Source organism: Bombina bombina, chromosome 5, assembly GCF_027579735.1.
Source record: "Bombina bombina isolate aBomBom1 chromosome 5, aBomBom1.pri, whole genome shotgun sequence".
Classification (NCBI taxonomy): Eukaryota; Metazoa; Chordata; class Amphibia; order Anura; family Bombinatoridae; genus Bombina; species Bombina bombina.
In genome coordinates, this window is record NC_069503.1 from 323,709,410 (window position 1) to 323,726,713 (window position 17,304).

The following is a 17,304-nucleotide window of genomic DNA, read 5'->3' on the forward strand; positions in this document are numbered from 1 at the left end:
TACACGGAAAGGCTCCCAATTTTGTGTATATATATATATATATATATATATATATATATATATATACTTATATATGTATATACAAACATCCAATGTTTGAATTTATATACCACCACTGCTGTTTTTGAACATGTTGGAAAAAAGATTTAGATGCTTTTAATATCTTCTTTGTTTGGGGACGTTTAATTTTCAATATTCTATTTCTGTTTAAATGGAGTGATAGCAAAAATGCTAATAATTCTCCGGGATTTTGAGCCAGGTCTCCTTTGAAATTCCCGATAGAGAAGGGGTTAAATAACATTACTATCAATCTATATCAAATGTATGTCGCTGGAGCATATGTTATAGCGGCTAGAACTATTCAAAACAAATCAGTAAAGAACTGAAAAAGAGTACAAATATAGCACTCACAACGTTTTTATTGGTAAATAGTGAATCTAGGAGCAAAGGATGAATTATGGATAATAAAACATAACTTTTGCTTCATTGGTTAAAAACAAAGGGTACGGAAATAAAGATTAAAATTGGCATATGCTTACTTGGAGGGGTAAATTCTGAAAATATTGTGCAACCTAAACAGGAGGAGACCCTGTAAGTTTATAACTGTAACATATTTACTGGGTAAGTATAATATTGTAATTAACAGGGAATATTAGTCTGGTTAAGGTGTCAGTCAGATCATTTATGTTCTGATATCGCAACTCAGAACAGACAACTGCTAATTCTATATGTAGAGCAAATGATAGTACCTTGATATCTGTGGTAAGGCAATGATATGAAGGTACCAAGGACATATACCAAATAATGTAATCAAATGTTCCTGTTATTTATAAATATCAGTAAGAGTGGTGAATACACTTTATCCTATGGTGAATAATCTGTTACTTTAGATATCAGATACTATAATCAGGGATTAGTGTATCCAGTCTATGCCAGTTCATAACTATCCATGCCATTAGTTATAAATATATTTGTTTCTATAAAACCTTTTAATGTGAATAATAATATATTATCTCTCTGGAAATACTAGAGACCTATACCTGTTAGTTTACTGGTGGTAGAGTGTAGATATAAGAGGTCAAGGCTATCACCGATCTGGCATGGGATGGCAATATCAAATAACAAGTGCTTTGAACTACATAATTTATCCTCTCTGGAGATACCAGAGACCTATACCTGTTAGTTTACAGATGATAAAATATGAGAGGTCCGGGTTATATGAAAGATAAATAGGCCCAAAAGATGAAATATTTCTTTGGAAATACCAGAGACCTATACCTGTTAGTTTACCAGATCAATCTAGAAGATCAATTAGCTTAAAGGATCAAATTTCTCTCTGGAAATACCAGAGACCTATACCCGTTAGTTTACCAGATTTAACTAGAAGATCAATTGGCCTAAAAGATCAAATTTCTCTCTGGAAATACCAGAGACCTATACCTATAGTTTCCCAGTAAAAGGACATTAATATAAAAAATCAGGACTTGCATAAATCATGGCATACGTTTAGCCATATTTAGAGAGAGATACCAGTAAGTTTGTATTTTCTATAAGCTTAGGTTAGTAATTTTCCTCTCTGGAAATACCAGAGACCTATACCTGTTTAAGAGGCCATAGGCTAAATTAACGCTCCAAAATGTGGTTCAGAATACCCCACATAACAAATTAAAGTTAAATACCTTTTTATTACTGTAGGTTTAAAGTAAGCATAGCTGACTAAAAAAAGAAAGGAGAGGGAAGGGTACGCCACTCAACTTAACTTTAATTTGTTATGTGGGGTATTCTGAACCACATTAATTAGCGTTAATTTAACCTATGGCCTCTTAAACAGGAGCCGGGACTTTTCATATTTACTTTTTCATTACTGGTAAAATAACAGGTATAGGTCTCTGGTATTTCCAGAGAGGAAAATTACTAACCTAAAGTTATAGAAAATGGTATTTCCAGAGAGAAATTTGATCTTTTAGGCCAATTGATTTTCTAGATTAATCTGGTAAACTAACAGGTATAGGTCTCTGGTATTTCCAGAGAGAAATTTGATCCTTTAAGCTAATTGATTTTCTAGATTAATCTGGTAAACTAACAGGTATAGGTCTCTGGTATTCTAGAGAAATAATTTATCTTTTGGGCCTATTTATCATTAATATAAGACTCGCCAGAAACACAGGATGTCAAGCTCCATTCAGAGATTGATAGATAGGCCCCATAGAATTAGCAGTTGTCTGTTCTAAGCTGCGATATCAGGACATAAATGATCTGACTGACACCTTAACCAGACTATTATTCCCTGTTAATTACTATATTATACTTACCCAGTAAATATGAAATTTGATCCTTTAAGCTAATTGATCTTCTAGATTAATCTGGTAAACTAACAGGTATAGGTCTCTGGTATTCTAGAGAAATAATTGATCTTTTGGGCCTATTTATCATTAATATAACCCGGACCTCTCATATTTTATCATCGGTAAACTAACAGGTATAGATCTCTGGTATCTCCAGAGAGGATAAATTATGTAGTTCAAATCACTTGTTATTTGATATTGCCACCTCATGCCAGATCTGTGATAGCCTTGACCTCTTATATTTACCCTCTACCACCGGTAAACTAACAGGTATAGGTCTCTAGTATTTCCAGAGAGATAATATATTATTATTCACATTAAAAGGTTTTATAGAAACAAATATATTTATAACTACTGGCATGCATAGTTACGAACTGGCATAGACTGGATACACTAATCCCTGATTATAGTATCTGATATCTAAATTAACAGATTATTCACCATAGGATAAAGTGTATTCACCACTCTTACTGATATTTATAAATAACAGGAACATTTGATTACATTATTTGGTATATGTCCTCGGTACCTTCACATCATTGCCTTACCACAGATAACAAGGTACTATTATTTTCTCTACAATAAGGTCCGCAAGACATTGCTGAATGCGGAGAGCAATGCGCTCTTCGTATTCAACATTGCACCAGCAGCTCACAAGAGCTGCTGGTGCAACGCAGCCCCCTGCTGACTCGCGGCCAATGGGCCGCCAGCAGGGAGGTATCAATCAACCCGATCATACTCGATCGGGTTGAATTCCGGTGATTCCTGTCCGCCTCATCAGAGCAGGCGGACAGGGTTATGGAGCAGCGGTCTTTGTGACCACTGCTCCATAACTTGTGCTTCTGGCGAGACTGAAGACTCGCCAGAAACACGGGATGTCAAGCTCCATTCGGAGATTGATAGATAGGCCCCATAGAATTAGCATTTGTCTGTTCTAAGCTGCGATATCAGGACATAAATGATCTGACTGACACCTTAACCAGACTATTATTCCCTGTTAATTACTATATTATACTTACCCAGTAAATATGTTACAGTTATAAACTTACAGGGTCTCCTCCAGTTTAGGTTCCACAATTTTTTCGCTCCACACAAATATTTTCAGAATTTACCCCTCCAAGTAAGCATATGCCAAGTTTAATCTTTATTTCCGTACCCTTTGTTTTTAACCAATGAAGTAAAAGTTATGTTTTATTATCCATAATTCATCCTTTGCTCCTAGATTCACTATTTACCAATAAAAACGTTGTGAGTGCTATATTTGTACTCTTTTTCAGTTCTTTACTGATTTGTTTTGAATCACTGATTAGTACAAGCACCAACCTCTGTGAGACTCTTACTATTAAGTAATCACACATATGAGAATGGTTTAATCACAAGTAGTGCCATTGGTATTTCCCTTGATACTAGTGGCTAGAACTATATCTGACAATGATGACAGAATTATAACTTAGTGGTGTCAATTTTGTGCAACATTTGACACATATTTCCAGTGATTTATCAGTTGACACTTTGATAAGTGAAGCCCATTGTCTTTATATTCGAAACTAAACCTCTTATGTTTTAAATCTTGATTTTGCACAGATGTACTAAAAAGAAAGTTTGATGTTTCAGAAAGGTAATTGCCAAACGAAGCACAAAAATACATGTGACAGCAGGGTGAAAATACATATTGCTGAGTTGGTTTGTACCATAATATTATTCTCTAGCCAGAACAATGCAAGTGTACAAATTATGGTAACGTAATTGCTGAGCTGGTGTGTACCGTAACATCATTCTCTAGCCAGAACAATGCAAGTGTACAAATTATGGTAACGTAATTGCTCAGCTGGTGTGTACCGTAACATCATTCTCTAGCCAGAACAATGCAAGTGTACAAATTATGGTAACGTAATTGCTGAGCTGGTGTGTACCGTAACATCATTCTCTAGCCAGAACAATGCAAGTAGTGCCATTGGTATTTCCCTTGATACTAATGGCTAGAACTATATCTGACAATGATGACAGAATTATAACTTAGTGGTGTCAATTTTGTGCAACATTTGACACATATTTCCAGTGATTTAACAGTTGACACTTTGATAAGTGAAGCCCATTGTCTTTATATTCGAAACTAAACCTCTTATGTTTTAAATCTTGATTTTGCACAGATGTACTAAAAAGAAAGTTTGATGTTTCAGAAAGGTAATTGCCAAACGAAGCACAAAAATACATGTGACAGCAGGGTGAAAATACATATTGCTGAGTTGGTTTGTACCATATTATTCTCTAGCCAGAACAATGCCAGTGTACAAATTATGGTAACGTAATTGCTGAGATGGTGTGTACCGTAACATCATTCTCTAGCCAGAACAATGCAAGTGTACAAATTATGGTAACGTAATTGCTGAGCTGGTGTGTACCGTAACATCATTCTCTAGCCAGAACAATGCAAGTGTACAAATTATGGTAACGTAATTGCTGAGCTGGTGTGTACCGTAACATCATTCTCTAGCCAAAACAATGCAAGTGTACAAATTATGGTAACGTAATTGCTGAGCTGGTGTGTACCGTAACATCATTCTATAGCCAGAACAATGCAAGTGTACAAATATGGTGACATTATTGCTGAGCTGGTGTGTACCGTAACATCATTCTGTAGCCAGAACAATGCAAGTGTACAAATTATGGTAACGTAATTGCTGAGCTGGTGTGTACCGTAACATCATTCTGTAGCCAGAACAATGCAAGTGTACAAATTATGGTAACGTAATTGCTGAGCTGGTGTGTACCGTAACATCATTCTCTAGCCAGAACAATGCAAGTGTACAAATTATGGTAACGTAATTGCTGAGCTGGTGTGTACCGTAACATCATTCTCTAGCCAGAACAATGCAAGTGTACAAATTATGGTAACGTAATTGCTGAGCTGGTGTGTACCGTAACATGGTTCTCTAGCCAGAAAAAGGCAAGTGTACAAATTATGGTAACATAATTGCTGAGCTGGTGTGTACCGTAACATCATTCTCTAGCCAGAACAATGCAAGTGTACAAATTATGGTAACGTAATTGCTGAGCTGGTGTGTACCGTAACATCATTCTCTAGCCAGAACAATGCAAGTGTACAAATTATGGTAACGTAATTGCTGAGCTGGTGTGTACCGTAACATCATTCTCTAGCCAGAACAATGCAAGTGTACAAATTATGGTAACGTAATTGCTGAGCTGGTGTGTACCGTAACTTCATTCTATAGCCAGAACAATGCAAGTGTACAAATTATGGTAACATTATTGCTGAGCTGGTGTGTACCGTAACATCATTCTGTAGCCAGAACAATGCAAGTGTACAAATTATGGTAACGTAATTGCTGAGCTGGTGTGTACCGTAACATCATTCTCTAGCCAGAACAATGCAAGTGTACAAATTATGGTAACGTAATTGCTGAGCTGGTGTGTACCGTAACATCATTCTCTAGCCAGAACAATGCAAGTGTACAAATTATGGTAACGTAATTGCTGAGCTGGTGTGTACCGTAACATCATTCTCTAGCCAGAACAATGCAAGTGTACAAATTATGGTAACGTAATTGCTGAGCTGGTGTGTACCGTAACATCATTCTCTAGCCAGAACAATGCAAGTGTACAAATTATGGTAACGTAATTGCTGAGCTGGTGTGTACCGTAACATCATTCTCTAGCCAGAACAATGCAAGTGTACAAATTATGGTAACGTAATTGCTGAGCTGGTGTGTACCGTAACATGGTTCTCTATAGGCTAAATTAACGCTCCAAAATGTGGTTCAGAATACCCCACATAACAAATTAAAGTTAAATACCTTTTTATTACTGTAGGTTTAAAGTAAGCATAGCTGACTGAAAAAAGAAAGGAGAGGGAAGGGTACGCCACTCAACTTAACTTAAATTTGTTATGTGGGGTATTCTGAACCACATTAATTAGCGTTAATTTAACCTATGGCCTCTTAAACAGGAGCCGGGACTTTTCATATTTACTTTTTCATTACTGGTAAAATAACAGGTATAGGTCTCTGGTATTTCCAGAGAGGAAAATTACTAACCTAAAGTTATAGAAAATGGTATTTCCAGAGAGAAATTTGATCTTTTAGGCCAATTGATTTTCTAGATTAATCTGGTAAACTAACAGGTATAGGTCTCTGGTATTTCCAGAGAGAAATTTGATCCTTTAAGCTAATTGATTTTCTAGATTAATCTGGTAAACTAACAGGTATAGGTCTCTGGTATTCTAGAGAAATAATTTATCTTTTGGGCCTATTTATCATTAATATAAGACTCGCCAGAAACACAGGATGTCAAGCTCCATTCAGAGATTGATAGATAGGCCCCATAGAATTAGCAGTTGTCTGTTCTAAGCTGCGATATCAGGACATAAATGATCTGACTGACACCTTAACCAGACTATTATTCCCTGTTAATTACTATATTATACTTACCCAGTAAATATGTTACAGTTATAAACTTACAGGGTCTCCTCCAGTTTAGGTTCCACAATTTTTTCGCTCCACACAAATATTTTCAGAATTTACCCCTCCAAGTAAGCATATGCCAAGTTTAATCTTTATTTCCGTACCCTTTGTTTTTAACCAATGAAGTAAAAGTTATGTTTTATTATCCATAATTCATCCTTTGCTCCTAGATTCACTATTTACCAATAAAAACGTTGTGAGTGCTATATTTGTACTCTTTTTCAGTTCTTTACTGATTTGTTTTGAATCACTGATTAGTACAAGCACCAACCTCTGTGAGACTCTTACTATTAAGTAATCACACATATGAGAATGGTTTAATCACAAGTAGTGCCATTGGTATTTCCCTTGATACTAGTGGCTAGAACTATATCTGACAATGATGACAGAATTATAACTTAGTGGTGTCAATTTTGTGCAACATTTAACACATATTTCCAGTGATTTAACAGTTGACACTTTGATAAGTGAAGCCCATTGTCTTTATATTCGAAACTAAACCTCTTATGTTTTAAATCTTGATTTTGCACAGATGTACTAAAAAGAAAGTTTGATGTTTCAGAAAGGTAATTGCCAAACGAAGCACAAAAATACATGTGACAGCAGGGTGAAAATACATATTGCTGAGTTGGTTTGTACCATAATATTATTCTCTAGCCAGAACAATGCCAGTGTACAAATTATGGTAACGTAATTGCTGAGCTGGTGTATACCGTAACATCATTCTCTAGCCAGAACAATGCAAGTGTACAAATTATGGTAACGTAATTGCTGAGCTGGTGTGTACCGTAACATCATTCTCTAGCCAGAACAATGCAAGTGTACAAATTATGGTAACGTAATTGCTGAGCTGGTGTGTACCGTAACATCATTCTCTAGCCAAAACAATGCAAGTGTACAAATTATGGTAACGTAATTGCTGAGCTGGTGTGTACCGTAACATCATTCTCTAGCCAGAACAATGCAAGTGTACAAATTATGGTAACGTAATTGCTGAGCTGGTGTGTACCGTAACATCATTCTCTAGCCAGAACAATGCAAGTGTACAAATTATGGTAACGTAATTGCTGAGCTGGTGTGTACCGTAACATCATTCTCTAGCCAGAACAATGCAAGTGTACAAATTATGGTAACGTAATTGCTGAGCTGGTGTGTACCGTAACATGGTTCTCTAGCCAGAAAAAGGCAAGTGTACAAATTATGGTAACATAATTGCTGAGCTGGTGTGTACCGTAACATCATTCTCTAGCCAGAACAATGCAAGTGTACAAATTATGGTAACGTAATTGCTGAGCTGGAGTGTACCGTAACATCATTCTCTAGCCAGAACAATGCAAGTGTACAAATTATGGTAACGTAATTGCTGAGCTGGTGTGTACCGTAACTTCATTCTATAGCCAGAACAATGCAAGTGTACAAATTATGGTAACATTATTGCTGAGCTGGTGTGTACCGTAACATCATTCTGTAGCCAGAACAATGCAAGTGTACAAATTATGGTAACGTAATTGCTGAGCTGGTGTGTACCGTAACATCATTCTCTAGCCAGAACAATGCAAGTGTACAAATTATGGTAACGTAATTGCTGAGCTGGTGTGTACCGTAACATCATTCTCTAGCCAGAACAATGCAAGTGTACAAATTATGGTAACGCAATTGCTGAGCTGGTGTGTACCGTAACATCATTCTCTAGCCAGAACAATGCAAGTGTACAAATTATGGTAACGTAATTGCTGAGCTGGTGTGTACCGTAACATCATTCTCTAGCCAGAACAATGCAAGTGTACAAATTATGGTAACGTAATTGCTGAGCTGGTGTATACCGTAACATCATTCTCTAGCCAGAACAATGCAAGTGTACAAATTATGGTAATGTAATTGCTGAGCTGGTGTGTACCGTAACATCATTCTCTAGCCAAAACAATGCATGTGTACAAATTATGGTAACGTAATTGCTGAGCTGGTGTGTACCGTAACATCATTCTATAGCCAGAACAATGCAAGTGTACAAATTATGGTAACATTATTGCTGAGCTGGTGTGTACCGTAACATCATTCTGTAGCCAGAACAATGCAAGTGTACAAATTATGGTAACGTAATTGCTGAGCTGGTGTGTACCGTAACATCATTCTCTAGCCGGAACAATGCAAGTGTACAAATTATGGTAACGTAATTGCTGAGCTGGTGTGTACCGTAACATCATTCTCTAGCCAGAACAATGCAAGTGTACAAATTATGGTAACGTAATTGCTGAGCTGGTGTGTACCGTAACATCATTCTCTAGCCAGAACAATGCAAGTGTACAAATTATGGTAACGTAATTGCTGAGCTGGTGTGTACCGTAACATGGTTCTCTAGCCAGAAAAAGGCAAGTGTACAAATTATGGTAACATAATTGCTGAGCTGGTGTGTACCGTAACATCATCCTCTAGCCAGAACAATGCAAGTGTACAAATTATGGTAACGTAATTGCTGAGCTGGTGTGTACCGTAACATCATTCTCTAGCCAGAACAATGCAAGTGTACAAATTATGGTAACGTAATTGCTGAGCTGGTGTGTACCGTAACATCATTCTCTAGCCAGAACAATGCAAGTGTACAAATTATGGTAACGTAATTGCTGAGCTGGTGTGTACCGTAACATCATTCTATAGCCAGAACAATGCAAGTGTACAAATTATGGTAACATTATTGCTGAGCTGGTGTGTACCGTAACATCATTCTGTAGCCAGAACAATGCAAGTGTACAAATTATGGTAACGTAATTGCTGAGCTGGTGTGTACCGTAACATCATTCTCTAGCCAGAACAATGCAAGTGTACAAATTATGGTAACGTAATTGCTGAGCTGGTGTGTACCGTAACATCATTCTCTAGCCAGAACAATGCAAGTGTACAAATTATGGTAACGTAATTGCTGAGCTGGTGTCTGTGTACCGCAATATATCTTACTCTAGATAGAACAATGCAAAGCGTACAAATTATGGCAACATTACCAAACAGAAATTCAACACCAAAATGTTATTATGTTTTATAAATACACAGTTTGCTTACAAACATGCAAATATTTTCATATTTTTATCTTTTGATACTATCTTGTTCACAGAAATCCATGAATGTAATTCTTTATTGTATGCAAACAATGATACTGCATCAAGATAATGTAACTAAAATAACATCAGTTTAAATTCCACTGAAGAAAATTAACATATTACTTAAATAATTTGCATCTCTGTTTTCTATCAATACTTCAAATGTATAATTTATAAATAAAGAAATTCAACTACAAATACCTTAATAATCAAAGTACAGCTGAGGTACAAATAAGCTTCATTTTTTAAAATCATGTCAGGAAATATTGTTAAAAAATATTGTTGCTCACCCAGGAACTGGATATTGGTGCTAAAAATTGTTTGTAAGTTTCAGCATGTGGGGGGGGGTACCCACATTTCAATATATATTGCATTGCTGAGTCAAATGTCTTCATTTGTATGTCAACATTCTTAAGAATACAATCATTGTTGCGCATCCTTTGTTTATAATTACTTTTGAACGATTAACACAATGGTAATTTTTCAAATTGCAGAGTAAATTAATTTTTAAACATAAAGTTCTAAATATATTTTTATTCTTACCGACTGTTGAACTTCTCAGGATGTTTTTCTCTCATTGTGTGAAATCTATGAGCAATTGATGCATCCTACAAATGAAAATAAATTTACATATTATATTTACAGCTTGTTTGTATTGTATTTCATTATAACCCATATCTTTGATGAAAATAAGAAAGTATTCATATATTGTAGCTTTATAAACATGCTTTTTTGTGCAACCGTGGTAAATCAAAGTATTGAATAGATTTACATTAAATGTTCATTGTTTCTTTCTCTATTAACATATTATTATTATTATTATCATCAGTTATTTGTAAAGCGCCAACAGATTCTGCAGCGCTAAATGTTTCTAAAACAATCAGTCTGATTGAAATATATCCCCTTCCAGGAGATAAGGTGAGTAAAGGGGATAACTTTTAAAAGCTAACCATGGTTTAGTTACATTAGTAATTTCATTATTTTCAAATATTATTTGGTGTGCATCATTAGATTCAGACTTACAATGACCTTGGATGAGTCAAAATGTAAGTTAAAATATAAAATCTGAGAACTTGAATAACACAACCAGGCCACAGGAAATGCATAATTTATATAGTTAGTGTCCACTATTGCAATATACTTAACTGATTTTTATAATTGATTTATCTTCACTTAATTCAAATGTAGGTCACATTTGTTAAACCATTTGTGGTTTGTTTGTATAAGTAGAGGCCATGCCATGTTTTACCAAGTCTATAAATACAATATCATTTTTTTTTAACTATAGCAGCAAGATAATTTTTTTTTGTTGTGAAAGAGCAGGAAGCTCTTATTTATCCTGTTATTAATCTTTTTCTAAGTTTGGTTAAAGGTCTATTTTAATGTAAAGTTATAACTTACTGTATCTGCTCTCTCTCTCTCTCTCTCTCTCTCTCTCTCTCTCTCTCTCTTTCTCTTTATCTATATCTCAGAAGAGCTTCCACAGAGCTTTAGTCCCTCACACTTCTCCTCCCTCTCCAGTTTACATATAGCGCAGAGGAGAGACACAGAAAAAAAGGTAGGAAAGACACCCATATACAAAAATACATTGGGGGCTATGGACTCACATGAGCCCAAAGAAAATAAATTTATCGGTAAGTATAAATTCTGTTTTCCTTCTTAGCTGATGAGAGCCCATAGCTTCATAACATGTGGGATACAATACCCAGAGAGTCCGTGTTAAGGACGTGTGGGACAAAAAGTAGGCCTAGTAAATTTTTCACATTGCAATGTACTGCACACAGCAGAATATGTTCTATGTATTTCTAAATAGATATTCCTATATATATATATATATATATATATATATATATATATCTGTATATAACTATACCTATGTATAATCATCTAAATATATAAGTATAAATATATATTTGTGCAAAAAAGTCAGATATATGTAGAAATATTTATTTATGAATAACTAGAATATATTACATTATGTTAAGAACATTTGAATATGAAATATTCATATTTTCATGTCAGGTTAGCACAATGGTTAAAATACGATCGTGTTTGCGAGAGAAAGTGGATGTTTTTTCCACTTTTTTCTCCATTGACTTCTATGGGAGAATACGTGAACACACACACAATATTTTATGTTTAGATTTTTTAGCTAATCAGGTAACGTTTGCGCAAAATACGCTTTTTTTTAACTTGTAATACAAGTGCAACTCGACTAGTGCAAAAAGCTTAACTTAACTAGTGGTGTTTTCGCAATCGCGAAAATGCAATATGCCGCACCACTTGTAATATAGCCCTATATGTATACTTTTTGGGTTAGATTACAGGTGGAGCACTAATTTAATGTGCACCCACAAATGGGCAAATTCGCCCGTTTATGTGCACGGGATAAATAGCCAGTCATTACAAGTGGCTCATTATTGCTACCGCAAGCTTGCGGTAGCAATTAGTGCTCAGAAAATAAACCAGAGATCAGACCTCTGGTAAATGTTATAAATGTCCCCCCAATTGGCCCCAAAATACAGCGGTATGTAGTTTATTAAAAAATAAAAATAGTAGCATTTTTATTTTTTAATAAAATATCTGCAAGAAGCAGTTATGAGGGCTGAAAGTTGGCGGCTGTGGGTGTTAGAAAAAACCCCAGCACTGAAACCCAGTAAATATATATGTATAAGCTAATTTACATATATATTTATATACACATATTAACACATACATATATATGTATATATTTAATATACATATATATTTATATTTGCTTCCCATCACTGCACAAATTACTCCCTTCACTGTGATAGTTCTCATGCCGTGTCATTGGAGCCTATAGAACTGTGCTCTCTTGAGAGCAAAGCTTCCGTGTAATTTGAATGCAAGGTCGTGTTCACATTGCACTTCCCTTGTATTACCCAGGGCCGGCCCTAGCCATTGCAGGGCCCAAGGTAGGATGACAAAATGGGGCTCCCTTTCTCCCCGCCCCCAATCCCACCCCAACTCCACCTCCAACCCCGCCCAATCTCTGCCTCCAATCCTACCCAATCTCCAACTCCAACCCCGCTCAATCTCCGCCTCCAGGCCACACACACAGCCCACACACACACAGCCCTCACACACAGCCCACACACACAGACAGCCCCCCCACACACACACAGCCCACACACACACACACACACCACACACACAGCCAACTCACACAGCCCACACACACACAGAAGCAGAAGAAACCCTCTGTAAATGTGGTAAAGAATCTGTCACACATTTAGTTAATAGCCCCCCCCCCCCCACCCACACACACACTACACACACACTACACACACACACACACTACACATACACTACACAAGGGTAATGGAAATACTTGTACATTTTTATTTTTTTAAAGATGTTAATGCTTTTATTAGAATACCAAGGTACGGCAGCTACCTGTTGTAATAAGGTTTGATTCATAGCCTCAGCCATTATAGAACCTTATAGAACCTTAGGTACACCAAGTTACAATGAATGTAAAGTTTAACTTTGCAGTTACATTCTTTGCTGTAGACATTAGACATTGATGTCCAATATTCACATAATTTTACAGATTTTAATACCATGAAATCCCAAAGCAAAAATGTCTAGAAATGGGAAGCAACTGAAATGGTGTAAATTGTTTAAGTTTAGTTGCAGTTATTACAGTACAAGTTGGGTGGTATTTACTTTATACAACTTGAAATCCATAACTTGAGGTAATGTGACACATGGTGGTATGCTGATCTGTGTTATTAAGCTTTTGTTAGTGACACCTCACGTAACATGCACCACACCAATAGGAGTCAGCGGCCAAGGAAGATAGTCAAATCATATTCTATGATAAACAACTAAGAAGCATTTAATGGCTGATATAACCACACTGAAAACAGGGTACTCAAAGTTGTTTTTTATTTCAAAAGCTAGAATAGCTTCAATATCCATGGTATGGTGAATCAGAACACATGTAAAATACAATATTGTAATAGCACCACCCTTCCTGCAATAAATGATGCCCCCAGTCCCCTGTAATAAATTATGCCCCCAGCAATAAATTCTCCCATTAATAAAATGATGCCCCAGCCATAAATGATGCCCCCAGTCATAAATTATACCCCAGCCCCCCTGCAATAAACTGATGCTCCCAGCAATAAAATTATGCCCCCAGCCCCCCTGCAATAAAATGATGCCCCGAGCCCCCCTGCAATAAATGATGCCCAAAGCAATAAAATGAAGCCCCCAGGCCAGCTCCCCTGCACTAAAATGATTCCCCCAGGCCACAGCCCCCTTCAATAAAATGATGCTCCAAGTTATAAAATCATGCCCCAGCCCCCCTGCAATAAAATGATGCCCTGAGCCCCCCCTGCAATAAATGATGCCATCAGCAATAAAATGAAGCCCCCAGGCCAGCCTCATGCAATAAAATGATGCCCCCAGCCCCTGCACTAAAATGATGCCCCCCAGACCCCCTGCAATAAAATGATGCCCCCAGCTGCTGCAATAAAATAATATCCTCAGCACCCCTGCAATAAAATGATGCTCCCAGCAATAACATGATGCCCTGAGTCCCCCTGCAATAAAATGATGCCTACAGCAATAAAATGAATCCCCCATGCCAGCTCCCCTGCAATAAAATGATGTCACCAGGCCCCTGCACTAAAATGATGCCCCCTGGCCCTAGCCCCTGCAATAAAATTATGCCCCCAACCAGCTGCAATAAAATGATGCCCACAGCACCCTTGAAATAAAATGATGCTCCCAGCAATAAAATTATGTCCCCAGCCCCCTGCAATAAAATGAGGCCATGTGTCCCCTGCAATAAATTATGCCCCCAGCAATATAATGAAGTCCCCAGCCCTGCAATAAAATGATGTCCCCAGGCCCCTGCACTAAAATGATGCCCCAGGCCCCAGCCCCCCTGCAATAAAATGATGCCCCCAGCCTGCTGCAATAAAATGATGTGCCAGCCTGCTGCAATATAATGATACCAAATGAGGAAAGAGAATGCGGAGTCTTCAGAGTGGATGAAATAGAGTGTTTATTAGGAGCAGGCTTATCATCAGACACAGGTAAGCTCCTATCTTACGCGTTTCGCGCATGAGCACATGCGCTTCATCAGAGATAATGGTGTCTGCTGGTCAGGGTCTCTATAAAGGTGTAGGTAACCAATCAGGGAGGGTGTGAAGTTTAGACCCTTCAGGTGTGTGAAGACTTACACTATTTGGTTAACTAATGACATGGTATACACCTGGGCTAGAGGTCCCGAGCAGCAGATTACATTCTTGAACAGATAATGCTAAAATATAAATGCAATGTACTTTAAACAAACAATTTTCCAATATTTAAATTGTCAATAATTAGATTTGATACTGATACAATACTTTTAAAATGTTAAAAAGATTAGTAAAGATGGTAGTTTGGTATGTTTGGGAGAGAGCTATAAATGAGAATGTTAGTGTTTATATACAGACAAATTCCCCCTTCTTTATTTTATCTGTATATATATGTATATGTATATGTTTGTAATGTTTTTATGTTGTAGAGGCATATATAGACTCTGACTGCTTGTTACAAGATAAACTATGATAACCACATATAAGGTAAGTATGTTATTATGCTCTCTATGAGGTCCTTGCTATGTGTTTTGTTCCTTTTAGAAGTTTGTGTCTGTTAAAGCAATTGCACAAAGACATAATGAACTTTGTGTTTATAATGTATATATATATACAATTATATACAAGTATATATAATTTATAATAATATAATGATACCCCCAGCACCCCTTTAATAAAATGATGCTCCCAGCAATAACATGATGCCCCCAGCCACCTGCAATAAAATGATGCCCTGAGCCCCCCTGCAATAAAATGATGCCCCCAGCAATAAAATGAATCCCCCAGGCCAGCACCCTGCAATAAAATGATGTCCCCAGGCCCCTGCATTAAATGATGCCCCAGGCCCCAGCCCCCTGCAATAAAATGAACCCCCCAGCCCAGCTGCAATAAAATGATGCCCCCAGCCCTGCTGCAATAAAATGATGCTCCCAGCAATAAAATGATGCCCCACTGCAATAAAATGATGACCTGAGCCCCCTTCAATAAATGATGCCCCCAGCAATAAAATGAAGCCCCCAGGCCAGCACCCCCTGGCCCCTACAATAAAATGATGCCCCCAGCCAGGCCCCTGCACTAAAATGATGCCCCCAAAAATAATTACATTTAAAAAAAAATATTTAATTTACATATGACGGTGGAGATATACCTCTAATCTGTGGAGCAATGAATATTCTAACTGTGACCTATGGGCACACTAACAAGTAATCTGTATAAGCCTCCTCGCTAAGTATTACACTGGTTTCATTTAAATACATACGCTCCATTTTAGATATTGCGCTGTACATATGACTGTGGAGATATACCTCTAATCTAATCTGTGGAACAATGAATATTCTGTGACCTAGGGGCACACTAACAAGTAATTTGTATAAGCCTCCTCGCTAAGTATTACACTGGTTTCATTTAAATACATACATTCCATTTTAGATATTGTGCTGTACATATGACTGTGGAGATATACCTCTAATCTATTCTGTGGAGCAATCAATATTCTAACTGTGACCCATGGACCCACTAACAAGTAATCTGTATAAGCCTCCTCGCTAAGTATTACACTCCTTTGGAGGTTGCTGAAAATGTTATAACAAAAGTATACGATATGTAACTATAATTAATCAATAGCAACTGATACAAAGTTAGTGGCGAGTCGTTGGTTACACTGTGATTTAACGTTTGAATACACGGTAACTCCTGTGGTTTCATTTATCAATTTAGCAATCAATATTCTAATTGTGACCCACGGGCACACTAACAAGTAATTTTTATATATAAGTGTAAACTACACGTAACTTACAAGGTATCAATACCTCGCCATACTACTACTGTTGCAATACTCTATCACAGAGTACATATGGGTACAATTTATTTTAGTATCCATATAATAATATATTAGTACGCACTTTGACTGAATAGTGGCCCTTAATAGCTTTGGCCCCATTTTGCAGGGATGTTAGCCCACAGCAGATTACAAACCTACCTTTACCATTAAGATTTACCACAAATCCTCTTTAGGTGGGAGTTACTATCCATGATATCAGTTCAGGATAAGATTTTGTAACTATCCACCCTTTTCACTACATTAGTTTGAAAAACACTTTTACTTGCTGCAACTGTTTTTATTGGGTGTAACCCTTTTGAAATAAAACTAATAAAGTTGATATATTTTAAAACCTATATACACTAAGCCCACACGTATGAGGGTAGAGTGATTTTCTGGTTAGTATCCTGTCCAGCTCTCTTGCTGGAATTGTTCTTGGATATTGCATAT

The 17,304-nt window shown here is 36.9% G+C and overlaps 1 protein-coding gene across 4 annotated transcripts in view; it reads right to left on the reverse strand.

Moving 5' to 3' along the window:
* Positions 1-17,304, reverse strand: part of DGKB (diacylglycerol kinase beta) — a 1,179,919-nt gene that overhangs the window by 675,114 nt on the left and 487,501 nt on the right. For all 4 annotated transcript variants that reach the window (XM_053714112.1, XM_053714113.1, XM_053714111.1 and 1 more), the window contains one exon: positions 10,462-10,526. In XM_053714112.1, the coding sequence (XP_053570087.1) occupies positions 10,462-10,526 (65 nt within the window). The remainder of the gene's footprint in view (positions 1-10,461; positions 10,527-17,304) is intronic.